The sequence below is a fragment of the Hylobates moloch genome, unplaced genomic scaffold, assembly GCF_009828535.3.
Source record: "Hylobates moloch isolate HMO894 unplaced genomic scaffold, HMol_V3 SCAFFOLD_3, whole genome shotgun sequence".
NCBI classification, from domain to species: Eukaryota; Metazoa; Chordata; class Mammalia; order Primates; family Hylobatidae; genus Hylobates; species Hylobates moloch.
Genome location: NW_026652278.1, coordinates 78,104,970 through 78,130,958, shown reverse-complemented (window position 1 = coordinate 78,130,958; position 25,989 = coordinate 78,104,970). Strand labels below are relative to the sequence as shown.

Sequence of the window (25,989 nt, the reverse complement as noted above, 5' to 3'; positions counted from 1 at the left end):
ATTTTTAGTCACGCCAAAAGTAGAGAGAATCTCATTCCTCTTCTTCTGTCACCTTCAGCAAGTTTTAACATTTTCCAAGCTTATTTCATCTTGTCCTTGCCCTCAACATTTTTTCTAACTGGAGTGTTTTAAAACAAATACAAAGCTTCACACCTGTTTACCTGTAAATGTTTTAGTTTGAGGTCTAACAGATGAAGTTTTAAAAAGCATAACCACAATGTTATTATCACTCCTAAGAACATATATTTTAAAATTATATGGACATATATATATATATATATTTAGATATGCACATGTGTACAACACACACATACATGTAATGTAGTAGATAATTTATTTATGTGGAATTTCCTATGATAAATTTTTGAAGAAAAGTGGTTGGAGCAAGAAAAGAACTTGTACTTCTCTTGGCCTCTGTGTACTTCCTTCCATAACATCAAGGGGGGTTGATATGGTTTGGCTGTGTCCCCACCCAAATCTCATCTTCAATTGTAGTTTCCATAATCCCCACATGTCATGGGAGGGGCCCAATAGGAGGTAATTGAATCATGGGGGTAGTTTCCCTGTGCCATTCTCATGATAGTAAGTTCTCACAAGATTTGATGGTTTTATAAGGGGCTTCCCCCTTCACTCAGCTCTCATTCTTCTCTCTCCTGCTGCCATGTGAAGGACATGTTTGCTTCCCCTTCCACCATGATTGTAACTTTCCTGAGTCCTCCCCAGTCATGCTGAACTGTGAGTCAATTAAACCTGTTTCCTCTATAAATTACCCAGTCTCAGGTATGTCTTTGTTAGCAGCATGAGAACGAACTAATACAGTGGTCTATGGATCTTGAGGGTGCTGCCATCATGAAATAGCCTGGGCTACCATGAAGGAGAGAGTGGATGTTCAGACCTTCACACCAAGCAAAAGAAGCTTGGTGGTGCACATGAGACAGAGGGGTCAGGAGGAAGGAAGTGCTGTGGAAGAGGGGCAAGCAGTGCAGGCGGAGAGCCAGGAGCATGTTGGTGGGCAGGGCAGTATTCAGCTGCCTCTGTAAACATAGAAATTTAGGGAGAGAGAAAATGGTCTAGGGAGGATTTCTGAGAATCTGATACTTTTTAAGATGCTTGGGCTGCCCCTTGAAAAACCCTAGAGTAAAGATTCCCGTTACTCAGATTGAATAAGGCAATTTCACAGTGGGGATGCAAGAATAGACCCTGGCTGGAATGTGGTTTCTTGGGCTTAAATTTTGGTTTTCTTACTGGCTTTTTTGTACCGGGGAAGTTACTCTCTTTTCATGTACCTTAGTCTTCTCCCCTATAAAATAGAGTAATAAAATTACCTTAGTTTTCTCACCTGTAAAATGGGGATAATAACAGTCCTTACCTCATAGGGTTATTCTGATAATTATACGAGGCTTTTTTTTTTTTTAACATGTAAAGTTCTCAGAACAATACTTGGCACATAGTAAACCCTCAGTAAATGTCACAATAATAAATGTTACCATCATTTCAGGCACCTACGTCAGTTTGTGCTTTCTTTGAATGTGACTCAGCACGTAGACAGGGTCATTTGGAATATCAGATCTTATTAGGACTACATATGTGTATACTTATAAATATATATATGTAATAAGATGATATCTAGGCTAATATCCTTCACATGTTCTGTTTAATTCATGTTGAAAAGATGCTACAGTTTCAGATATAGTTGTCATGCCCTTGAGAAGTTTATTTATTTAGAGTTTAGACCATACAAGTTTAAGGCAAATGCCTTTGATTGAGGAGACATTTGTAAGCAGGGCTACTTGCTTTTAAAATGAAGACTCCCTAGGCCCAGGCGATTAACAATTTAAGAGAGGAATGTTGTTCTTCTTCTTTTCTTCTTTCCTTCTATCTTGTTAGAGACATACACCTAACACCTAGAAGAGAGCCTGGCACAGATGATATACTCCAAACTTGTCACCCTAGGAATGGCTGAGTAAATTATTGAGAAATGAATAAACAACTGAACCTCATTCAGGCCTCAAAAGGGGTACATGTGCATGATTTTATAACATCAAACCAATGTCCCCAATATCAGCCTGTTGCTACTCTGCCTTATTGATCAAAGGATGGTAGCTTAAGCCATGACCACCGAATTCTGGAAACTAGGCCCTTCAGAGAACCCCTCCCCAGGTTGTTTGTAAGTCTCCTAAGCGGTCCTCCATGTGGCACATGCCAGTCTCCCGCCTCATTCCTCATACGGCATCTTCTCCATTCTCCCTCTCCATCCCTTGGTGGCCAAGGCCCTTGAAGACTGTCAGGATGTGCCACTGCCTGTCAACAGATGCCAATACCTCTGGCAGGTGGACTGGCCTTGGATTCCCTCAACGCCTTCAGTTCCTAAAAATAGAATCGCCGAAATCCTTAGAGAAGCAGAGCATGGTGGCTCCTTCCCAGCTCCGAACACACTTTTCCAGCTGGATTCTGAGGGACAGCTGCTTGAGGACAGAGTTCCACAAGTTCTTAGGGACATCTCATTGTTCCTAACTGCCCTGGAATGTCGATGCCCGAATGCAGGCTGCCAGCTGCACAGGCCACAGATGCTGTGGCATCTGCCTTGTCCTCCATTTCCCTCTGGATCCACTCTCTTCTCTTCTCCTAGCATGAAGTAAAAGCTTCTGGACCTACAGGTGGGTGGAAACATCCCGGAGGATGATGATGCATGGAGGGGGTCCTCTCTTTCAGGACATGGTGTTCTAGTATGTGGGCCACAGTCACGGCAAGTGTCTACTAAGCTTGTGTAAGTAGATACAAAGCCGGTGCTAGGCACTTCACATATCTTAGCACTTTTCATCCTCTCTGCAACCATACTTTGCACCCTGTGTTAATGAGGAAAGTGAGGCCCGGAGAGACTTGACCTCTTATCCAAAGTCACAATTAATGGCAGAACCAGAATTCAGACCTAGGGCTGTCAAACTGTAAAGCACTTTGTTATTTCATGTGATTGGAAGATCTGAGCTCAGCCGCAGGAGGAAAATGACTCTGCAGAGTCCTTGGAGTCACATCCGTTTATTGTCCATGAGGCTACAGCTCCATTCCCAGGGCCAGGAATAGGCAAGCCTGCCCAGTGTGCCATTCCTGCCTCCCAGCTCTTTCCCTGGAGGCCTACCATGGTGCCAGCCTGGAGCTCTGCCTGTCCTGCTGGGACTGAGCAGGCAGCCCCTTGGCCCACCGTTCGTAACACAGGGACTTGGCTGGCCTCACCCCACTGGCGGGGTCTCTTCCAGTGCTGACCACACTTGCCAGTGCCTTAAGTTTGGCTGCACCCTCCTTCTCTTTCTTAGTGTGGCTCATGCTGGCTACTGGGCACTTCCCCATCCATGGCCAGTTTGCAAGATTGGCTCTGCCTTGGTTCAAGTTCCTGGGGTTGTCCAAGAGACCACCCTCGGTCCCGGATCCACTTGCAAGCCTGAGCTTCCAGCCCAGAGGTCTTTATGACCACTGTCTAAGAGACAACAGTGCTTCCCAAGATTTCATGCCCACCCTAGGCCTCCCAATTCCTGCCCTTGCCGGGCTGCACTGGTAGGGTGGGAGAATGGGCAATTAATTCTAGCTCCAGGTTCCATTCCTCTCCATGCAGCCCTGCCTGGGCTTGTCCTGTTTGGGAGAAAAGTCCAGTAGACAAGGTCTGCAAATGTCCTGCTGTTCAAGATATATGCATTGCAATTTGGACAAAATTTTTCAGCCTTCTTTAGAGTCAGATCTGGGGGTCAAAGAATGGAGCCACCCGCTGAAGGAGCCAGGAGGCAAGTTAAGCTTGGCCGTGTGTCAGAAAGACTGGTCTCCACAGGTCGGCAAACACAAATGAAAGCAGGGAGCAGGGGATCAGCATGTCTTTTGGGTAACAGACTTTATTTTCCATTTACAAAAGAGGTTCATTGCGTGCAAGCTGTAAGGATGCTGTATTCCCTGTGGAGGGCAAGCATGATCCAGCACAGTCCTCTCCTGAAACACTGGCTGGAAAGTACTTGTTTGCTCACTCTGGGCTCCTGGATTGCTCGAGTCCACCTCTTGCTTAATGCTGTTCAAGTTGGGGACTATAGAAACCCCAGCTAAGATTCTGCACACTGGCACATCTCAGTAACACCTCCAAACACAGACTCAGAAATCAGGAAAGCCACATGTGCATATGATCTCTTTAAAATCACCATTGTATTCTAAAAGCGTTGTTACTGAGTGGAGTCAAATGCAAAGAACTGTTCTACTTTTCTCTCTCTGTGCACACACCTAGATTTCCGATAGCAGGTTCCTTAAAGGAGGGCACAACCTATTTGTATTAACCCCAGAGGCCTTGTATGACTTCTCTCCTGGGGAAGGTTGTCACAAGCTGATGAGTTCTGCCCTGGCTAGACCAGATCCTTGCTACCAACCTGCTGTGTGGCCTCCGGCAAAGCATTCCCGTTCTTGGGAACTCATTTTCTTCATCTTGGCAAATTGGAGACCTGGAGCTCTGGTTCTCTCTGACGGTAGCTGGCCAGGACCACAGTGGGGATGGGATGAGGGAAGAACGGAAGGAGAGGTGTGTGAGTTACGGCAGGCCATCATCCAGTGGTAGCCCCTAAGCCTAGCACAGTGTCTGCTGGGGTGCCTGGCAGAGTAGCTGTGAGGCTTCTAATACTTTCTGGAAGAGCTGCACCCAGAGAACTGGGCTGCAGAAAAATACTTTGCATTCATGTCGCTTTGCACTTGGTTAAAGCCCCCATCACCACTATTTTCTTCAATCCTCACCCTAGACCTGCAAGTGAGGCAGACAGGGCTTACTTTCTTCATTTACAGATGAGGAAGAGGATGATCAGTGACTTTAAACAGCTTTCCCAAGGTTACGCGATGTGAGCAGAAGAGCTGGATAAAAACGGAAGTCTCCCCACATCTCAGCCCTGATAGTCATCAACTGCCCTGAATTGTCTCTTCAAGGATGGCTGGTGGGGCAGCTCCTCAGAGAGTGGCCCTGATGCTCTTCTAGATGCCTTTAGGGCTGCCTCTATAGCTCCAGCTTTGACATTTTTGGGCTCAGGGCAGTCCTGGCTGGAGACATCTGCCCTCACTCTTGGCGAGGCCCATCTTCCACCTCTGTGTCCCTGGTCCCACGTGGGCATACCAGGGTCCACAGTCTCTGCGCAGACAGAATGCTGTATGTTTCCAAATGCATCCCGGCACAGTCCCTCAGTCAGTGTGTTTTCCGTGCATCTTTGCTCTCCCCTTACCTACATTTGCTTTCCTACAGCCCACGAGGTTCGCTGACCTCCAGCCTGAGACAGTGCTGAGCCTCCTTTTCCTGCTCCTGCTCTCAGCTGTAGGCCTCAGGATCCAGATTCTAGTCAGTGTTGCTCCACGTGGCCAGGGCCCTGCTGCTTGAATAAGGATGTTTATGAGATCCCAGTAGAACCTGAGGGACTTTGAGGTCTGGGATGGGTGAGTAGAAGACACATAGAGCTGGCTTCTCGCCAATTCCAAGCCCTGAAGAATGGAGGGCATTGTAGTAGTGCCAAGGATTTGAGTAACGGGGAAGTATTTGCCAGTTGCATCCTATAGCCCAATGTCTTGCCCAAGGCCCTGACTAGAGCCCTGTCAGAGCGCAACTTCTTGTTGCGCCAGAAGGTGGCGGTAGAGATGAGGACAGTGGGAATTATACCATTGTACAAAACGGGTCAGTGACCTTAAGGAGCAGAGGAAGGGGAGCATAGTCCGAGCAGCAGGGTGGTGGGGGTCGGGGTGGAGGAAAGATAGGGAGTCATAGGGCACACACTAGAAGTAAGCCTTGTTGTGCACACTCTTCTTCTCAAACTTTTGCTTGAGCTCAGAGATCAGAGTTGACTGGACGGGGCTTCCCATAGTTTTGGGTTTTGGTGGGGGTTGGGTCGGCTGCGGAGTGAGAGAGCCAGAGACGGTAGGCACGGTCCACTGGGCTGCGCCAGTGCTGGGCGCCACGCTGGGTGGTGGAGGGAGAGCCGGAGCTCTCGGGAGCAGGGAGCTTTCTGGGCTGTTGTTGTTGCAGTTCTCATTGGGAGGTTTCTCTTTGAGCATGAACTTGGTAGAGGCTTTGGCGCTCTTGGACTTGAGCCACTCAATGCGGATGGTGCGGGGCGCAGGGCTGGGCCGCTTGCGGAGCACCCGCCGCACTGGCAGGACCTTGTTAGACTTCTTGTTGCGCCAGAAGGTGGCGGTGGAGATGAGGACAGTGATGGCCACTACGGTGGCCATGGTGCCGGCCAGCACACCCACGGCCTTCATGGGGTTGTCCTTGGTTTGTATCAGGAAGGCAGCCATGGGGCTCCGGGAGAGGGTCTGAAAGAGAAAGCCACTGTCTGCACTCAGCTGTTCCCACCTGATCCCTGGAGTACAGAGTAGGCGTGTGCTTCCTTAAGCCTAATGGTTTTTAAACTTTCTGGAGTCAGGAGTCCCTTTGAGGATCTGATAGGCACTATGGGCTTTTGTCCAGGAAAATGCACACAGAGAGAGCATGATGCATGCAGCTCTCCAGAAAAATGCACGCAGACCCAGCATGGTGCAGACCACTCTCTAGTACAATATGCTCAGACAGAACGCAATGCGAACAACCTCTTTTGGATTCAGAACTCGTGCTTTAGCTGGAGTCTGTCCTTGAGATTGTAGGAGATCACTTGCCTTTGATTGTGGCAAGTGGGGGAGGGGGTCCATCTGCCCAGATGTATCAGGAATCTCTTAAGTGACTACTTTTCTGCCAGACACTGAGCTGAGAGCTACACATAATGATTTCACTCTGCTTTTCAACACCCGTGTGAAGGAGACATCCTTATCTCCATCTTACAGGAAAGGTAACAGAGGCTAGCAAAGCCCAAAGTCACACCATTAATAAGTATTGAATCAGAAACTCAACCCGCTTCCAAAGCCTGTGTGTTTGATGGCACAGGCTGCCTTTGATAACATTGAGTGTCTTTTGGAGGAAGCCTGGAGATGGTCCCTCTCGCTCTGCCCACGTTGCAGAGAGGTCTGAGCTGGCCTGCTGACCCCTTTTTCCTGACCATGGCTTTGTACTCACCTCAGCATCTGTGATGTCAATCTTGAGTAAGGCTGTGGTGCTGAAGGATGGGGAGCCCCGGTCCTTGGCCTGCACCTCTAGGGACCATAGGCAGTCCCTTCCAGGTGTGATGTTGTGCAGGGCATCCAGGGAGCGGATGGAATTCTTGAGCCAGATCTCCCCCGTGTGGGAATTGATATCGAACACGTTGGCGGGCTCTGCATAGGTGATGGAATAGTCCACCAGGTTGTTGGGTTCCTCTGCATCCTCGTCTATGGCCTGTGCACAGGGAGAGACAGACAGAGCTGGGCTTTGGGGGGGACCATCCTTGTGTACACTGGCTAAATCAGCACGTCATATGGGGCTTGCTGGGTTGATGGGAAATGGTCCTGATCCTGTTTTAAGAGGATTGAGTTGGGAAAGGAATAGAACGCATGCCCTCCTATAAGCCAGGGTCTATGTAGGCCTTACACATGGGCTACCCGGTTCTATTCTCAGAACAAGTCTAGGAAGCAAATATTGGTGAATCCATATTACAGAGGCAGAAACGAAAGCTTAGATGCAAAGTGGCTTTCCCATGGATGCAGAGGTTTAAGAAAGGGAGTCAGGATTCAAAGTCAAGTCTGCTGGGTTTCAGAGTTCGTGCTTTTTGCCACATTGGCAAAATGACAAAGTGCAGTGAGAAAACCACTCTTTCGAAAGCAGGCAGACCAGCTATGTGAAGGCAAGCCAAACACTTAACCCACCTGGCCTGTTTTTTTCATTTGTTGAATAGCAATGTCTTCTTTCTCAGAGTTTAATTCTCTGTTGAGGTGGGGATGGGGATACACAAAATGTCTTAAAGTCCTTTGCCCATGGTGGGAGGCCAAAAAATTTTATCTTCAATGAAATTCTTATGCCCCAGTATCTCTTGCAGCTGCTGGACCCAGGCTTTTAGGGGAGCTCAGCTGCCTCCAAAACTCACCTCAATTTTCACTGGGGTCCCTAGCACCATCGTCTTCTTCTGAATGCTCTTTCCAAACTGAGGGGGGTGGTCGTTGACATCCAGCAGTGTGATAAACACCTCAGCTACGCTGTACTTGCCCTCCACGTCCTCTGCCTTCACATAGAAGTTGTACCTGGCAGTGGCCTCAGCGTCCAGGCTAGCCCAGGGCTGGGTGTAGATAAGCCCAGTGGATGGGTGGATCAGGAAGCTGCCAGGCAGAGCGCATAGGCATGGGTGTGCACGCATACACACATATGTGCATACACACATATGCCTGCAATAATGAGCTGCCTCCTGAAGCAGCAGTGAGATGTCATGCAGCTCCTCCAAAGTGTCCCACCTGCTCCCTCCTATCCTTGCAGTCTAAGTGAGGTAGATCCACACGTGGACTCACCCATCTGTCACTATCCAGCTTAACAACTCCAGTTATAGTCTTTCTCTCTTCCTATGGCCTGCCCCCTCCCCAGCCAGCCCTGCTTGCCTGGCTCCTGAGGTCCTGGGCCCTGAACTTCCTCACCCTCTGCCTCAGCTTTCCACTGCCTCTCTCCACTCCTCTTCATCCAGGCTCCTGTCCCTCCCAGGCCCCTCCTGCCTCTGCCACAGACCTCCTCCACCCTCAGCCTTCCAATCCCCTTGCCCAAGGCCCTGTCCTGGATTCTAGATCTACTTACAGGTCTGCCCCAGTCCCATAGATGGAATATTTCACTTCGCCCCAGGGTCCTGTGTCTGGATCCACAGCCTGGAAGAGAAAGAGCCCTGGGTGGCACGTGCCTCTTTGTCAGGGTATGTTGGCAGCTCCAATGCTCTGAGGGGTGCTTTCAACCACAAAGCAAGGGGATTTGGGATTTGCCCAACTGGGGAGAAATTGGTGGAGAGACCTGCCCGGGATCCCTAGTTTTCCTCCAAGAAGTTTTAAGTATTGAAACAGCCAAGAGATTTAGATCTGGAAAACATTCATCCCTCCTTTATAAATGAGGAAGAGGAGATGGGTCCCATGCCCTGTGATTGTTGTTTACACATATATCCTCATTACAGTCCTGTGAGGTGTTGTAATACCCATCATATGGATGAAGACACTGAGGCTAAGAGAGGGCAAGTAGCTTGTCCAAGGACAGCTAATGAGTGTGGGCTCTGCCACTCAAACTGCAATGACCTTCCAGATTTGTCTGGCTTCACAAGGCCTCCTATCCCACCCAGTCCCTGGGCCATCCCCAACCCACTGTGACAGCCACCACACTGGAGCCCCCTGGGGCATTCTCAGGAATCCTGGCAACGTAGTAGAGGGAGTCGAACTTGGGGACATTGTCATTGGTGTCCAGGAGCTGGATCACAACATCCGCTGTGGAACTGAACTTCTCCGGGGTGTTCACTTCAACAGCCAGGAGCTGGGAAGGGGGGAAAATGGGGACTTGTCTGGGTGGGCACTCACCCTGCGGAGAGCCTTCCCACCTCATCTCCCCAGGACTGATCTGGCATCCATCTGCCGTGTCTCCCAGTCTTCCTCGCAGCTGCCAACCAGCTATTCCTGTGTCACCTCTAAAGCCTGGCATCTTCCCCTACCCCGTCAATTGTCTTGTAATGCCAGCTTTCTTGTCATTTCCATCTGTATTGGGGTCAGTTTATTTTGTTCCACTGAGCTGCATATCCTTTCCAGTTCCAATTGTCTTAACTATTCTTATAAGTTTATTAGCCCATATAAAAACCAGTTTAATTTTGTCAAGCCTTGTTGCCACCTGTCCAAAGGACATTCTAGGGAAGAGTTAATTGGGGGTATTAAATTCTTTTTTTTAAAAAAATAAAAACAAACAAAAAAATGGGTCAGGTGCAGTGGCTCACGCCTGTAATCCTAACACTCTGGGAGGCCAAGGCGGGTGGATCACCTGAGGTCGGGAGTTCGAGACCAGCCTGGCCAACATGGTGAAACCCCGTCTCTACTAAAAATACAAAAATTAGCCGGGTGTGATGGTGTGTGTCTGTAATCCCAGCTACTCGGGAGGCTGAGGCATGAGAATCACTTGAATCTGGGAGGTGGAGTTTGCAGTGAGCCAATATTGCGCCACCGCACTCCAACCTGGGGGAAAGAGGGAGACTCTTGTCTCAAAACAAACAAACGAACAAAACCAAAAAACAAACAAAAAAAAACCAAAACCAAAACCAAAAACAAAAAACAAAAAAATGAGTCCTGGCTCTATTGCCCAGGCTGGAGTGCAGTGGTACTATCTCAGCTCACTGCAACCTCTGCCTCCCAGGCTCAAGCCATCCTCCCATCTCAGTCTTCCAAGTAGCTGAGACTACAGGCGTGCACCACAATGCCTGGCTAATTTTTGTAGTTTTTGTAAAGATGGGCTTTTGCCATGTTGCCCAGGCTGATCTCAAATTCTTGGGCTCAAGTGATCTGTCCCCCTCGGCCTCCCAAAGTGCTGGGATTACAGGTGTGAGCTACCACGCCCAACCAAATTCTTTATTAACTTAAGGAGAGTTTGAACTTTTTAAACAAGGTATGCCTTTACATCTCTTTCTTTATGCCTCTTTGTAAAATTTAGCATTTTTCGTCATTTGCATGATGCATATTTCTTATGGTAATTCCTACAAATTTTATGTGTTAGTTGTTATTGTAAAAGATAATTTTTATCCCATATTTTCTTATTTTTTTTGTATGTAGGAAAACTACTGGATTTTGTGCGTTAACTTTGTAATCAGCCATGTTGGCAATTTTGCTGAGTTTCTAACAGTTTTTTTTTCTTTGTCTTTTCTGTCAGATTCTCTAAGCAAACAATCATCACCTGCAAATAATGACTGTCTTTTCTCCTCCTTTCTAAAGTTTGAACTTCTTATTTCCTTTCCTTATCCAGGAACAATGTTATTTCAGATATTGTATTAAATAATAGTGGTGATAACAGGCATCCATGCTTTGTTCCCAATTTCATGGATTGCTTTTATAATAGTATTTTACTTTTAAGCATGATGCAGGCTATAGGACAGTATGTGTATATGTGTATAATTATAAATAAGATAATTTTAATAGTGTCAATGAAGTATTTACTTTTCCTATTAACATATTATGTATGTTCATATATAATATGCATTTCATAATACATTTATGATGTTACATAATTACTAATGATATCACAGAAGTATTTTTTTCCTCTTCAGCTAAGATTGTTATCAGAAGAGATGACAAGTGTCAAGGCATGTGATAAAACATCTATCTTGATAATAAAATAGTTTATTCAATCTATTAACATGGCAAATTATATTGGTAGTTTTCCTTTGATCCCATACCACCACCTGCATTCCTGGGGCTGGTTGTGGTGTGGAAGCCAGGAAGCTCAGTGAGGCTGGATCTGTGAGCAATCTGCAGGAGTGGCAGAGGGTTGGAGAAGAAAAGAGTAGAGCCAGGAAGGGCAGAGAGTGACAAGAGACTCCTCAAGAATGAATCAAGATGCTGGTATGAATTCCTGGGACCCTCCTATTCAGGGCAGTGAACTCAGGGCACCACCTACCTTGAAGGTTAATACTTTGGACTTTTCAAAGTCAATGGCAGCTGAGTTCTCCACAATGATCGTGACTTGGGCTTCATTCAGGACTGTCTGTGGAACCACTCGGAAGATGCCCCTGGGTCCCACCAGCTGCAAGTTGAATTTGGCATTGGCTCCCTAGAGAATTTGGAGAGTGGAAACAAGGAAGATGAATGATAATAGAAATTCATATTCATACTATATAGAAGTCTTCACATGCCCTTAACCCTGGGAGATATTATTAAGAGAGTTTCTGCATCTGACTTTTCCTTCTGAATGGACTGTGAGTGCCTTTAGGCTAAGCAGATAGTCTTTGATTGGTTACTCTCCCTCCTCTCCCCCTTGGTTACAACTTCTTGTTTCATTCATTTTGTGGCCCACCTGGCCCAGGCTACATACGCAGAGCAGGTTGATGCAGACCCAGTTAGCTTTGGGACCTCGGCTCCATACCGTTTGTGAGAAGGCAGAGTGGAGGGCAGGACCACACACCTGGTCGGAGTCATTGACGGTGATCTTGAGGCCCCGCAGGATCTCTCCCTGGGGTGGGTGCTCATTCATGGACAGCTCAAACCTGTTTTGGGGTCCACTCTCTCCATAGAATGTTGGCGGGTGGTTGTTGAGGTCCACAATCCTGATGGTGACTGGGACGGTGGCCTGGGCAGCTGGGATCCCAGCAGGGCTCATTTCGGTCACCTGGGATGGGGACAAGTGGCTATGGCTGTGTGGCAGGTGAACCCTTCAGATGGTCCAGCTCCTACCTCCCCTGTAGAATGTATAATCCCCCCCGTTTGCGTGTGTCCTGGCTTAGCAGCTTGGTTCTAACTGATAATATATGGCAAAGATGGCAAGCTATCACTTCATGATTACGTGACAAGAGATTGTAACATCTGTCTTGTGAACTCTCTCTCTTGCTGATTTTGATGAAGCAGGCAGCTACAGTTGACAGAGACTAATGGTGACCTCTAGCCAACAGCCAGCAAGGAGCTGAAACTCTTAGTCCAACAGCCCACAGAGAACTGAGTCTTGCCAAATTGGGTGGGCATGGAAACCAATCCTTTCCCAGTCAAGCCTGCAGATGAGACCCCAGTCCTGGCTGACAATCTGATTGCAACCATGTGAGGGACCTGGAGACCAAAGACCCAGCCAAGCTGAGCCTGGAGTCCCAAACCGCAGAAACTATGAGATATGAATGTGTATTGTTTCAAGCCACTAAGTTTGGGATAATTAGTTATGCAGCTGATAACTAATGCAGCCTACAAAGCCAGGGCAAAGAGCCCATAGGCACCTTGTGAACCATGTGGCAGATATCCTACGAAGCTCTTCAAGACCACCTTTCCCTTGTTCTGTAAGCATGCTCTGGTCTTATGTATCCTAAAATAACCCTACCTGGACTCCGCTCCTTCACACTTTCACTGCTATCCCTCTTGATTCTCACCCCACCCCTCATTCAGATACTTCACCCTGACTTCCACACTGTATCTGGCACTGCTACTCTTTCTCCTTCCCAAGTGCTCTATTCCCGTGGCAATGTGACTCTGCTCTCTACACCTTCTCCTCAACCTCTCTGATCCCTCCTGGGTTTCCTTTACCTGCCCTTCTCCTCCTCCTCACTCTCAGCCTCTTCACACAGCTCCCGCAGCTGTGCTTGGTCAATTGTCCTCTCTCTTCTTCTTCCTCTGGGTGCCTTTATTCCCTCCCATGCCTTCCACAGCTACCTGTAGGTTGATTCTCTCCCACAATTCCAAACCTGTATGCCCAAGTTTCGATGTTTGAACTTGCATGTCCCTCAAGCCTTCAAATGCATCCTTCCTCACCTACTTCACTTGCCTGCTGTTCTGTACTCTTGATGGCACGGGACCACCTGGGCTTCATCTATCCCTCTCCCATCCCTTTCCCTCAAGATCAGCCAATTTCCTCATTCTGTGCAATCTGCCTCATGCATACTTTTCAATTTGTCCCTTTCTTCCATCCCAGCTACCCTCAGCCCCACAGGCTCTCTTCCTCTGTTACTTTGGCCGATGGCTCTACCTCTCATCTAGTTCCCTCTGAACCCAAGTTGAGACGAGAGTTCTCAAATTCTGGCTGGGACTGGTACCAGAATTACCTGGGTGCTTATATTATGCAGATTCCTGGGTTTGCCCCAAACACTGAATTCCTATGCCCGGGAGTGGATCCTGAAAATCTTGGTTGGCCCAACTCTCCAAATTTGGGAACTCCACTGGTCTGGTGAGCAGCCAGGTGAACTTTCCAAGTGGCTGTAATCCTGCTGAAAACCTTCCAATGGCTCCTTATTGCTCTGGGGTAGGACCAGCTACATAATTTGCAGGCCCAGCGAAAAATAAAAATATGGGATCCCTTGGTGAAATTATTAAGAATTCCAAGACAGCAGAGAGCGAGCATTAAGTTTAGTGTGGGATCCTCCTAAGTATAGTCCTTGTGTGACTTCACAGGTCACATGCCCAGCTCTAGCGACAGATCCATACCTCCCATTCAGGACCTTGCTCCTCTGGCCCCAGCCTGGGAGTCCACCTTTCCTCCTTCTCCAGGCTGCCCACCTTTCTCTGCTCTGGCCTCACCTGACTCCTTGTTTTTCCCCCAGTATATCAGTTCTCTCCCCTCCAGCCTGGGCTTGCTGCACTTTCCTGGCTTGGAATGCTTTCACTCCACCCCCACCCACCCAATGCCCACCTCTGGCAGCATGCACCTGCAGGATCCCACCCATACTCAGGTATTACTGCTTCAGTCGCACCTCCTCCTGCCTTTCTGTGACTCCCTGTTTGTGAGTTCATGTCTGGCACAGGTGCTCTTTAGAACAACATCTAGCCCCCTCCCCAGACTATGGGCCCCAGGAAAGAGGGCCTGGGTCTCATCACCTTTATAGCCTTCCAGGGCCAAAGGTGGGCAGGGAAGACAAAGCTGGAGGGAGGGTACCTGTACATGCAGCTCATACACCTCTCTCTGGAGTTGGGCCGGGCTCTGAGTGATGGAAATGGCTCCAGATGTCTCATTAATTTCAAAGGCTCCATCGCTCCCTGTCAGAGAGATGCACCCTGAAGTTCTGCACAGGACCACAGGGAGGCACGGGGGAGTCGTGCCGCAGGCTCCTCCTGCATTGCCTAAGGAAGTCTTCATAGAATGGAATCCTGTCATCTGTGTCTTGTCAACATGGAAACAGTCTCAGAGGGGCTAAGTAACTTGTCTAAGGCTACACAGTTACTGCAGATCTGGGACTTGAACTCACTTCTGTCCAGCTCCCACGTTCCATACTGTGTCCCTTTTCTTATGCATAATACTATATGTGCATGTGTGCATGTGTGTGTGTGTGTGTGTGTGTGTAGAAAAGAGAAAGGAAGCAGGAGGACATACAGTGAGAGACGGACATGGAAGGGGAGGGGGGAAAGAAGGGACAGGAGGGAGGGAATAAAGAGAGGAGAGGGAGGGTGTGCAGTGGATCCTGAAAATCTTGGTTGGCCCAACTCTCCAAATTTGGGAACTCCATTGGTCTGGTGAGCAGCCAGGTGAACTTTCCAAGTGGCTGTAATCCTGCTGAAAACCTTCTAATGGCTTCTTATTGCTCTTGGGTAGGACCAGCTACCTAATTTGCAGGCCCAGCGAAAAATAAAAATATGGGATCCCTTGGTGGGTGCAGGCAGGAGATGGGGTGGGTGCTCAGGGACTGGGCAAAGGTTTGCAGTGGTGATGGGAGGGAAGGCAGATGAGGTCCTGTGAGGCTGGGGAAAGGAGGCTGGCAGCCCACATGTGAGCTGCTGGAAAGTGAGCATGCACAGGCATGTCCTAGAGAAAGGCTGGGGCATATAGACATGCACACGTCTGGTACCAGGCACCAGATTTGATGCCCTGGCCTAGCCCAGGGACAGCTCATCTGGCTCAGTTGCTGCCCAGCTGTGCGAAGAGCACAGACTGTGGAGCCAGCAGGCTCAGGTTCAAATACAATGATGGAAACTTGGGATACCTACTTAGCTTCTCTGAACTTCAGTTTTCTTGTCCATATATAGGGCTAGCGCTAGGGAGATGCCATATCACCACTGCATTTGATTCATTTAATTCAGCTATATGCTGTGGGATAACAATGAAAAAGAATGAGGAAAATACATAGCCACCTAAAAAGTGTGAGAAATGTTGCCACACATTCCCATCAAGGAGCAAATACCCAGGGGGAGAGGAGCATGGGTTAGCACCTCTGTGTTGCTCTCAGCGCCCCTGCCCCATGCTCTCTTGGCTGTTGGATATCATGACAGGCAGGGGCCGAAGCACACAACCCAGAGACTTGCTTGTCTTGGGCACAGCCCTTCCTCTCCATACATCTTGTACTCCTGGTGAGGGAGATGGGATCTAGAGAGGTTGGGGAACCTTGCTGTGGTCACCTAGAGAGTCAAAGCTGCAGCCCCTAAAGCTGCTCAGACTCACCATTCACAAGGCTGTAGAGAATTCGATTGGGTTTGCCCCGATCTCCATCCATGGCGACCACCTTCAGTACCTCCGAGCCCTCGGGGAAACAGGAGCAGCCGCTGCCTGATGGGCAATATGGGGGCCCTCCCCTCCCCAAACAATGTCCCCATGTTGAAAAGGAGGTGCTACCCCCACTCAGGAAACGGTCAGGCCTCTAGGTGGCCGTGGAGCATATAGCCCTGCTCTCCTCTGCAGGGGGCTCGAAGCATCCACTGGCCTCCAGGGCTGGGGGGATAGCCTGAGCCCTTGCTTCTTCCTCGCTGGTAGGGGCCAGTACCTGGGCTGCCCAGGGATTCTCAGGCCTCTTGCACCACCTTCTGGCCCACACACCACACTCAGCCCTTGCCTCTACTGCTCCCTACTCTCTAGCCTTACTTTCACTGCCCTCTCCATCTTTTGCTTTCATCCCACCCCAGAGGTGCATGAAGGGAGAGGTGGGAGAGAGGCCAGGCATCAAATGTGAGGTCCCAGAATTAAGATTTTATCCTGTGGGCCTTTGGTGCTGCTGGAAGGGTTTGGGGGTAGGGCTGCCCCAACTGTATAAGTCTTGCTTGACTTCTGCCTGTTGTCCCCTCTTAAGCCCCCCTACACAGTCCCTTCTCTCTGGTCCACTCCAGGCTACTTCTTAACCCAGCCCAGGTGCTGCCTCCTCCCTTGGAGCCTACCCTCAGCCCTGTCCCTCAGCACCACCTCCTCCCCTTAGCTCCTCAGTGGGATGGCCTGGGCCTACCCTGGCCCACCCTGCAGCCCCCATCCAGAGCAGTCCAGCATCTCTCTCCCTCACTCTGAGCCCGTCTCTACCACTGGGTCCTCAAAAAGTGTTTCTTTTTGCTTTATAAAGTCAATAATAGGCAGGGCGTGGTGGCTGACGCCTGTAATCTCAGCACTTTCGGAGGCCAAGGTGGGTGGATCACCTGAGGTCAGGAGTTCCAGAGCAGCCTGGCCAACATGGTGAAACCCCGTCTCTACTAAAAATGCAAAAAATTAGCTGGGCATGGTGGTGTGCGCCTGTAGTCCCAACTACTCAGGAGGCTGAGGCAGGAGAATTGCTTGAATCCAGGAGGTAGAGGTTGCAGTGAGGCCAGATCGCACCATTGCACTCCAGCCTGGGGACAGAGCAAGACTCCGTTTCCAAAAAAAAAAGTCAAGAATAATCAGACAAATGCAAATTGAGAAAGCAATTCAATTGCACAGAGTTCTTAAGCTGTGGCCTAGCGAGGCCTGGCTCCAGCCTGGTCTCTGCCCACGGGGAGCTCATGGTCTAGTTGGGGGCAAAAGGGCCAGTTCATGGCCTGAGGCTGAGTGAGTCCAGAGCTGGCCTCTGTGTGTGGAGGGCAACCGGGGCCAGCCCAGCCATCTCCAGCAGGGGGTCCCTAAAATCACAACGGTCAGGGCAGGAGGCATTTGGAGGGGACGCTGGCTGAGGGGGACAGCCACTCACCGGAAGGGTGTCCTCGTACACATAGCCATAGTAGGGTGTGCCCACGAAGACAGGGGCCATGTCCTGAACATCCTCCACATTGACCGTGACCGTGGTGGTGGCTGAGAACACCACATCAGCCCCATGAAGCCTCCCACCTCCATCCTGCGGAAGAATCGGGGGCCACAGAAGGAGAGTGAAGAAAAGTTGGGATGTGGAATTGGAAGGAATCCGTGAGAACCTGGCTTCTGCCCCGTTATGGCTGTGAGGCCAGCTGTGCTCTCCAAGTTTCCATTTGCTTCTGTGTCACCCAGAGATAATTCTCCTCTCACAGGAGTGTTGGGAATGTTAAAGTGCCACCATTCCTTTGCAAGTGGGGTTAGTTCTCTCTCCAGAGAAATCATATCAGATAAGTGGCAGGAGACGGGGCATTCAGAGCTAAATTCCCCCTCCCAGCCAGAAACCAAGCCTCAAGCACCTCCTGAGGATCTACTCCGTGCTTGGCCTGTGCTGAGTGTCAGGGACCCACAACAGCAGGACTTGGGCCCCGCACTGTGCATCATAATGGAGATGTGCACCCAGCCCAGCCCGCGCAGCTATGGGCAGGCGAGGCTGACTCGGGCCTCCTGGTACAGGCTGCAGTGGGATGGCCTGTAAGCCAGGCTGTGACCAGCAGGGGCTTGCCTGCAAAAGAAAGTGCTGGGCCTAGAGGGACTGCTGGGGTTTTGCGCTCTTTGTGGGGGAAGAAGCTTTGGTGGGCACCTGCTGGTTTCCAATGTTTCCCACACCACACACTTCAGAAATAGGAGGCTGAGCTTCATATTTGAGCTTCGTATTAGTTGAGCTTCAGGGATGGGCAGATCAGCAAAATGAGGCTCAGAAGGGGTGGTTGGGCACACAGAAAGGAGGAGGTGGGTGAGCAAGGCTGGCCAGCGAGAGGGAGGTGCCCGGAGGCCATGCTGTTGAGGATCTGAGGGGGACGCCATTCTTTTGACCATCCCACCTAGTCTTACCTAGGGGATCCTGGCCCATTAGTTTCGAGGAGGCATATGCCCTTCCACAGCCCACAGACCCCAGCCTCCCTGGAGAATATGTCTAGGCAGGAAAGATTCCAAGCAGCTGCTCCCTATTTCCCCATGCCCATCATGTCTCCTGCTCTCCAAACTGCCCCCACTCCCCTGTAGAACCTAAGTTGGTTCCGACCCGAAGGCTGAGGAGAGACTAGATGCTCCCCTGTCCTGCTGTGTTACCTTGGCAACCACGGTGATGTAGTGGGTCCGGGACCTCTCGTAGTCCAGAGTGGCCCCAGCCTGGAGGCGCAGCACACCGCTGTGGCGGTCCACGGCAAATGGGGAGTGCAGGTTCTGTAAGAATTAGGGGCCGGCTGGACCTCAGCAAGAATGCAGGCCAGACCCAGGAATGCTCGCTCTGCTTTCTGAAGGGGGTCCTCACCGCCCCTTGTCACAGGGCCTCAGGGCTGAGGTTCCTGCTTCAGAACACTCAGCTTTTCTGGTCCCAGGTTCTCCTTTATAGGACTTGCAGCGTTCCCTCCCACACCCTCAGTCAAAAACACAACGTTCCCTTTTGGGCCTTTGTTTTTCCTCCTGCTCAGCTGGAAAACAAATTTTCTTGGACTCAGCTTTGGGCTAAGCCCTGGCCTGGAGGGTCCAGCAGGTGGCAATGTCTGCAGAGTGATCTAACCTGGAGGGAGCCAGGGGTTAAAAACCACAGTGAAGGAGAGAAACGTTGGGACCTTCAAACCCTACACCAAGCAAGTGACTGCGGGCCAGTCCGAGGCAGCGTGGCATTGGGGGAGAAAGTGTGCAGCCTGAAGGAGGCAGGCAGGGAGCACCGGCCTCTGGTGGGGTCCCTGGGGGCCCTTCTGGCTGGGTAGTGTCAGGCGCTTGTGCCAGGTGCTGTTACTGGGGACTTTACAGGAATGTAGTCTTCACAACAATGCAACAAGGATGTGTTTTTATCACTCCCATGTGATACATGAAGAAATTGAGCTGGGAAAGTTAGATAACACGCTGAAGGTCACTCGAGTGGTGAGGGGTGGGGTCTCTCCAGCACCCGTGCAGTCCAGGGGACTTCTGGGCCTGTGTCGTTAGGGGCATCAGAGCTCTGCTTCTTTTCAGTGTTGTCTCTTCTGCTCTTTTTTCTATTGACCTTTCTGGGCCTACACGGGGTTCTCCACCCATGTGGCAGCCCCTGGGGAAAGGGCTGGGGATGTGGAGGGCTGAGGGTCCTGGGGACGTGGGAAGAGGGAGGGGACAGGCTGACTTAGAGGACGCCAGGATGGGCCCATCAGGGAAAGAAGGCTTCTGTCCCTCTCACATCCCCTCCTGCCCATCCCACCCCTTCAAGTACTCCTCGGGAATCGTAGAGGCACCGACCTAAGGGCCTGGGCAATGGAGTTAGGGGCCATCTAGGTGTCCCCTCCGGCCCAGCCCCAGGTTAGGTCCTGTACGTCCCACCTTACCTGCAGGAAGTAGGTGACACTCCCTCCAGAGCCTGTGTCCCTGTCCACCGCATGAACCTTAAAGATGATGCTCCCAGCAGGTATGTCCTGAGGGGGTCACAGCCACAGGGGAGGGTCAGAGACAGTGACAGCATTCTCATGGGGACAGAGGCATAGGGGCATGCAGCAGTGGGGTCGGGGAGTGAAGTGTCAAAAAGGGTGAACAATTGAGGATAAAATGTGTGAGCATCCAGTGGGGGCTGGGCTCAGAGAGGGTGCAGGAAAGAGGGAAAGGGAAATTGGAGCAAAAAGACGTGGTGAGGGGTAGAGTATGGGCCTGGGTGGGACAATCAGCCCCTCTAGCGGCTCCTCACTCACCTCGGGAACCAGGACAACATAAGGCTCCTGGATGAACCTGGGCGCCTCGTCATTGGCATCGGTCACCAGGATCACGACTTTTTCGGCCACCTGAGAAGGGGCAGAGGGGTCAAGAGCCAGTGCGATGAGACCTTCTGAGGGATGAATGGATAGTGACCTCTATCACTCCAAGGTACACGTCTCTGCCCATCCCTCCTCTCTCTCTCTCTCTCTCTTCCTTCTTTTATTCATTAATGCAATAAACATTAAGCTGCCTTTTAGTGCCAAACATTGTGTTTCATCCTGGAGGCAGAAGACAGTCTGATGGTGTGTTATTTTACAGTGGTCATGGTGGCTGGGATATCAGGGCAAAGATCAGCATATTAAAAAACACTTTATGATCTCCTAAAGGTGATAGCAGCAGTATGCCAGGCACTGAGGGCGGGGCCCCTGCATTGCACCAGCGCACACACATGGCCTGTGTAAATGCATCTGATGGGGTTGAGAGTTCCTGGGTTGTGGTGGTGGAGAGCAGGTGGGCTTCTTAGAGGAGTGAGAATTAATCCATGAGGCAGGTTTGCCAGAAGGAAAGAGTGTGCCAGGAAGAAGGGGTTGCATGTGCAAAGGCAAAGAGGAGTGAAATGCATGGTAGCTGAGGATGGAAGTAGATTTATGGCTAGATTATGGCCTGGATGGGGTGGATGTGAGAGAAAAGACAGTGAGGCAGATGGTGCCCAATGAGGAGTCCTGGAACACAAGACAGAAGCTTAGCTTTCATCCTGCCAGTGGCAGAAGCCAGATGTTAGTGCCTTCTGAGCCTCAGAGTGGGCAGATCTGACTCTGTTCCATAGTGACAACTTCAGAGGCAATTGAGGTCGGGGAGCCTGGAGGCCAGTAGGCCCCTGGGGTTTGTTGAGTTATCCAGGGAGCACTGATGATCGCTGAAAGTGGTTGCTGTGGGGTGTTCAGCTCAGGTGACTGAGCAGGAGGCCAAGACCTGGATGGGGGAGGCAGATGGGGAGGGCAAGTTTGAGGAGATGCTGTGGAATGTGGGTTAGATCCATTAGAAGCTCAGCTCAGAGAGCTTGATCTCTCCATTCCTTCTTTTCCTTCCTTCCCCCTGGCCTTGCTGCAGCCCTCTCCTGTGGGCACTTTGGGCAGGTCTTGCTGGGCCCTGGCTTAAACTTGCAGAAAAACCCCCATGAAGACTTGGGCAGGAATCGTGCCAGCCTCACCCTTCTCAGGCCCAAATACTGCAGGCTGCCAGGGACTGTCTTGGGCGTGCACTCACCAGATTCAGGCCATCAGAAATGCTGATAATGGCTTCAATCTCATCTTCCCTCTGTGAAGCACAGGGACTGAGTGAGTGTCCAGGAGTCTGACACGCCATAGGACCCCCGTGGCTGGATGGAGCTCTCCCTGCCCCACGCACCCATCAGAGGAGGCCTGGGCGTGCCAATGGATCCCTGGAGTAGGGTGAGTGGTGGCAACAGCATTCCTGGCAGAGTAGAAAGCTGCCTCTCCCCATGCTTGAGACCTTATTTTGGGACTTTTGTGTCTGGGGTTCTTATAAACTCAGAGACCCAGAGGCTCTGTTGGGGCTCCAAGAGAAAATACTCTCCTGCCACAGTGAGGCAAGATGTCCACCTTAGTGTGCTCAAGGTCCCATAAAGACTTTTCCTCTTTCTTTTCCCTTTTCTCCCCTTCTCTCTCCACACCTCTCCACATTCCAGGGCTCTGCAGAGGCTCATATCCATGGTGTCTCAGTGCTCCCAGGATATGGTGAGACCTCAGTGGGGTGGGGTATCGGATGTTGCCAGATCCTGCTGGTGCCAGGGAGTGGGGTACTGGCAGCACAGTCAGGCTCCACTGCTGTGTCCCCACAGCAGTCCCTGAGACCTCCCTTTCCTTTCTCTACCCTGTCCTGCAACTAGTGGAAGCTGTCACCAGAGCTGGCAGCATCCCCACAGCTGAGGTCCAGTTAGCCACACACCAGGTTGCTGTGCGGTCTGAAAAAGCCCATGCTCTGTCGCCTGCAAGTTCTCAAATGTGTACAGCGGAAGAGCCCTGCCAAACTCAGACTCACTCCCAACCACCCTTTCCAGCCTTGACCTGCTCTGAGTTCCTGTGCCTTTCCCAGGACAGGCTTGAAAAATCACTTTGTGAGGTTTCTTTCAGAAACCTCAAAGTGCAAACGGATTTATTTTTAATGGAACATGCTTAAAAGATTAGCAGGGCTGGCAGGTGCTCATTAAAGGAGCCCACTTTTTGCTCTGTGTGAACAAGGAGTATGAAATTAAAGCCCACTCTGCTGATGGGAAGTGGCCCAGAGATCTCACAGAGTGGATGTGCCTGGGGTGTGCCCCCTCATCCCCTACTCTGCGGAGAGGTTCTAACCAACGTGCTCTAGGGGAACTTCAGCCCACTGAGGCCTGTCTACAGGCAGTGGCCCCGCAGCACTCCCCACACCTCCCCGTACCTCTCTGTCCAGCTCTTCAACCAAGGTGATGTTTCCAAAAGTGGGGTCAACAGAAAAGACGCTTCTAGTGCTGGGGTCAAAGCTGATGTGGTAGGAGATGGGGTCTCCCTCAGGGTCTGTCCCATTCAGGGTGTATACGTGAGAGCCTGGAAGGAAAAACAGTGGAGAGACATAGAATCTGAGACCCAACTTTTCCTAAAAGTGGCAGCTGCTCAGGACCAACGATTCAGCTGTTTATAAAGTGACTATTCAACTCAGTGCCAAAGGTACTGCCCTGAACTTTGTGCTCATTGCTGGCCTCACCCCTGCTGGCTGCTTCCCTCTTTGTATGTTTATTCTTCACAGCGGGTGGATGTGATGATCAGCCACTTTCCAGATTGTAATCTATAACACGGGTTACAGAGCAGGTGCAGGTCTGCTGTGCCTAACTGTAGTGCCTATGTTCTGCTCAGCCTGGTAATAACTCCTCTCTCAGGATCCAAGATTGAGGGGCTCCTCGGTACAGGGAAGGGGAAATGGGAGCAGCCATTAAGGCAGGAGGGGTAACCCACAGTGCACCACTGTCCCCGCTGCCTGGACCTGGTTCTGCAGGGATTTCTGAGCCAGGTGCCTGCTTTGCTCTGCTCTCCCTTTTCCCCGGGTTCCCAATGCCCACCAAGTGAGGGAGAGGGAGTGTGAAATCTCCCCTTTCTCCTCCCCTCTCTCTGCATATCTCAGCAAGCTGGATGTTCTTAGGCCGTTTTAAAGCCTAGAGACCTGGGGCTCAGGGAAGTAAATACATTTGTTCAAGGTCACACAGCCATAAGGGGCCGCTGTAGCTGCCTGCCTGGCGGGGTGACCCTGCCTGTGGGCAGGAGCACTGGTCTCCAGGACTGGCCAGACTTAAGTCGCCATGGCAGCAATGACCTTCTTTCCTGCCATTGCCCAGGGGAATTCCGGAAGCAAACAAGGAGCCCCCGGGCCCGCGCAGCAACTTGGGTGGTGCCTGGGGCACTTTGTGTTCTAAGCCTGCCTGCACCCCTCAGGGAGACCTATCGGCAGCCGGTGCCAGGGCTACTCACCTACAGGGGTGTCCTCTGGGAGGCTGAACAGAGCCATGTTTCCATTGGTGCTGCCGACCCCGTTGTCGAAGAAGTGGGGCGCGAAGTTGGCCTGAGCTGGGAAAAGAACACAGAACAGACGGACACCCAGACAACGGACACCCAGACACCAGGAGAGAGCTTCGCACCAGCGCGGTCCCGCGTCAGGCCCAGCTACTAGGCAGGAGGGCGCTCTGCCTCCCGAACCCAAGTGCACCGAGGTACCCCCGTGGGGCGCCGCCCAGAGGATGCCCCTGACCCCCACTCCACCCCCGGTGGGCTCGGGCTTGTCAGGGACACGTAGCATGTGGGCGCTTAGAACCCAAGTAGCAATTCAACCCCTCCTTCATCAATGGGCAGATTGCACCCGCTCTCAGAGTGCCCCAGCCAAGGTCACGCCGCGAGTCGGGGCACTATCCCCTGCCCCACGCAGCATCGGAGCTGCCACCAAGCCTACAGCTCTGCTTCCCAGCAAGCGGAGAGCAGCGGGGGTCCGGACGCCAAACCCTGGGGCTCTAGGATGCCAGCTCTGGAGAAGCGCCCCAGAGCTCCCCACTACTCCGCTACCCCACTCCCCACTACCGAATGGGCCAGGAAGATGGAAGGACTTCTCCGCTCCTGTCCACCAGCCTGAGTCCCACTCTGGAAGTGGTCCAGGACCATGCCCCTGTGGCCACCTGGGTGACGCCGGCGCCCACCTCCCTCGCCATCCACGCGGCCAGCGCGGCCCAGCGGCCACTCACCCAGGCAGAGGCGCAGCAGCCCCAGGGCCAGGGCGGCCCACCGGCCGCGCCTCATGTCTCCGCCGGCGCGGAGTGTCGCCTGCCGCCGCCGAGACCTGGCGCAGGGGCACGGAGCATGCCCTGGGCCCGCGGGGAGGGCAGAGACAACAATGGGGGTAGCGGCGACTGCAGCCGCGGCGGGAGGGGGCACGGGGCGGGAGCGGCGGGTGGCGTGAGGGCGCTAAGAGGATGACACGGCTCGGATCTGCTCCTGCCGGCCGCCTGACGAGACCAATTAGCGGCGCAGAGCGGAGCGACAGGCTCCCAGCAGCGGGCGGGGGCAGGAGGGCGTGACAAGAGGACTCCCCGCCCACCACGCCCCCTTTGCCCGCGGCCCCGGGTCCTGGACAGGACACCGTGGCGGACAGGAGTGTCTTTCTCCCAGGTTGTCCTGAGGCTTTCCCAGGGTACCTAAGTCCTGGAGGGGCTTGGGCTTCGCAGAAGTTTTCTTTTCTCATCAACTTCCTCTGTGACTTTCAGGGGCTTAGCCGTCTTCTCTGAGCTAAGCATTCCAGAAGAAAAGTTAGTGGAGCGGCCGGGAGGGCCTTGCCTTAGCAGTCTAAGCAGGTTCTATGAGCCGCGTGAGACCAAAGGCAAAGAGAAAGGGTAATGGATGGGCAGCAGATGGGGGGTTATCAGGACCCCCTCTCTGTGATCTCAACCCATTCCTGCCCTGTTCCCCAGGCTGGACCACCTCTCCCAAAGTGTCTGATCTGTGTGGTGGGCAGCAGGGAGGACCCTCAGGTCTCCACCAGGGTGAGAGGCAGTTCTGCTCCCCATCCCTGGTCAGTGCCCAGTCTGGGACCATGAAGGGGCAGCTGACCCACTCTTCAAACCTTCCAAGGAAGAGTGAAGGGCCTGAAGGCAGAGTTAAGCCCCATCTTAGGACAGACTTGCACAGAGCTGCCCAACATAGATCTGAACTGCCCGAGAGGCGTGAGATCTCATCCCTAGAGGGTATTACACAAAGCAAGGCACTGCTATTGGGGTTCTGGATGCTGATAACTTGAAGACACAGGTAACCCCAGGAACCTTTTTGGCTGCTGGTAAAGCTCCTGGGGCTTCCTCGTTCTCCTGCCCTGACACTGGAGGGTGCTTGGAAATGCAGCCTGTTTTCCTTCTCCTGGTTGGGCCATTTATGAGGGGGCACACGGTGGTCACTTCAAGTCCAAGCCAGGTCACTTCCCAGGATGCCCCTGGGTGGATGTGTTCTCAGATAGAGGAGATCCCTCCTCTGTGTGCTCCTGAGAGAGGTCTCTACAGCTGAAGACTCAGCATTCCCCCCCTTCCCCTGCCAGGGGCCTTTGAGGGAACAGAGCACCCCCCATCCCTTGGTCTAGCCCTACATGATCTACTGTAAGCAAGGGTCAGGGATTTGCAGAGAAGAAGGAAGATGAATCAATAGTCTTAGAAT

General features: G+C 51.6%; 1 protein-coding gene across 2 annotated transcripts; it reads right to left on the bottom strand.

The window, feature by feature from the left end:
* Window positions 1-1,690: 1,690 nt before the first annotated feature.
* Window positions 1,691-24,815, bottom strand: CDHR1 (cadherin related family member 1). 2 transcript variants are annotated; one of them, XM_032141579.1, is made up of 17 exons: window positions 24,537-24,815; window positions 23,776-23,871; window positions 22,715-22,860; window positions 21,527-21,577; window positions 20,257-20,346; window positions 19,900-19,986; window positions 18,668-18,781; window positions 17,439-17,582; window positions 15,956-16,034; window positions 14,459-14,559; window positions 12,017-12,220; window positions 11,513-11,665; window positions 9,230-9,394; window positions 8,681-8,748; window positions 7,989-8,217; window positions 7,046-7,303; window positions 1,691-6,312 (listed from the first exon to the last, which is right to left on the bottom strand). In XM_032141579.1, the coding sequence occupies exons 1-17, from the start codon at window positions 24,589-24,591 to the stop codon at window positions 5,773-5,775; spliced, it is 2,580 nt and encodes an 859-aa protein (XP_031997470.1). In that variant the 5' UTR covers window positions 24,592-24,815; the 3' UTR covers window positions 1,691-5,772. The 2 variants fall into 2 exon arrangements, with proteins under 2 accessions (XP_031997470.1, XP_058292426.1); XM_058436443.1 differs by having other exon boundaries at window positions 1,707-6,312; window positions 15,956-16,025; window positions 24,537-24,774.
* Between the last annotated feature and the right edge of the window lie 1,174 nt (window positions 24,816-25,989).

What these genes read in the sequence shown, in the direction of transcription:
- CDHR1 (XM_032141579.1), bottom strand. Translation starts at nt 24,591, where the DNA reads ATGAGGCGCGGCCGGTGGGCCGCCCTGGCCCTGGGGCTGCTGCGCCTC. An exon ending in ATGTTGTCCTGGTTCCCGAG is followed by an intron (nt 19,987 to 20,256) that starts GTGAGTGAGGAG and finishes TGACCCCCTCAG; the next exon opens with GACATACCTGCTGGGAGCAT. An exon ending in CCAAAGTATTAACCTTCAAG is followed by an intron (nt 9,395 to 11,512) that starts GTAGGTGGTGCC and finishes CCCCCTTCCCAG; the next exon opens with CTCCTGGCTGTTGAAGTGAA.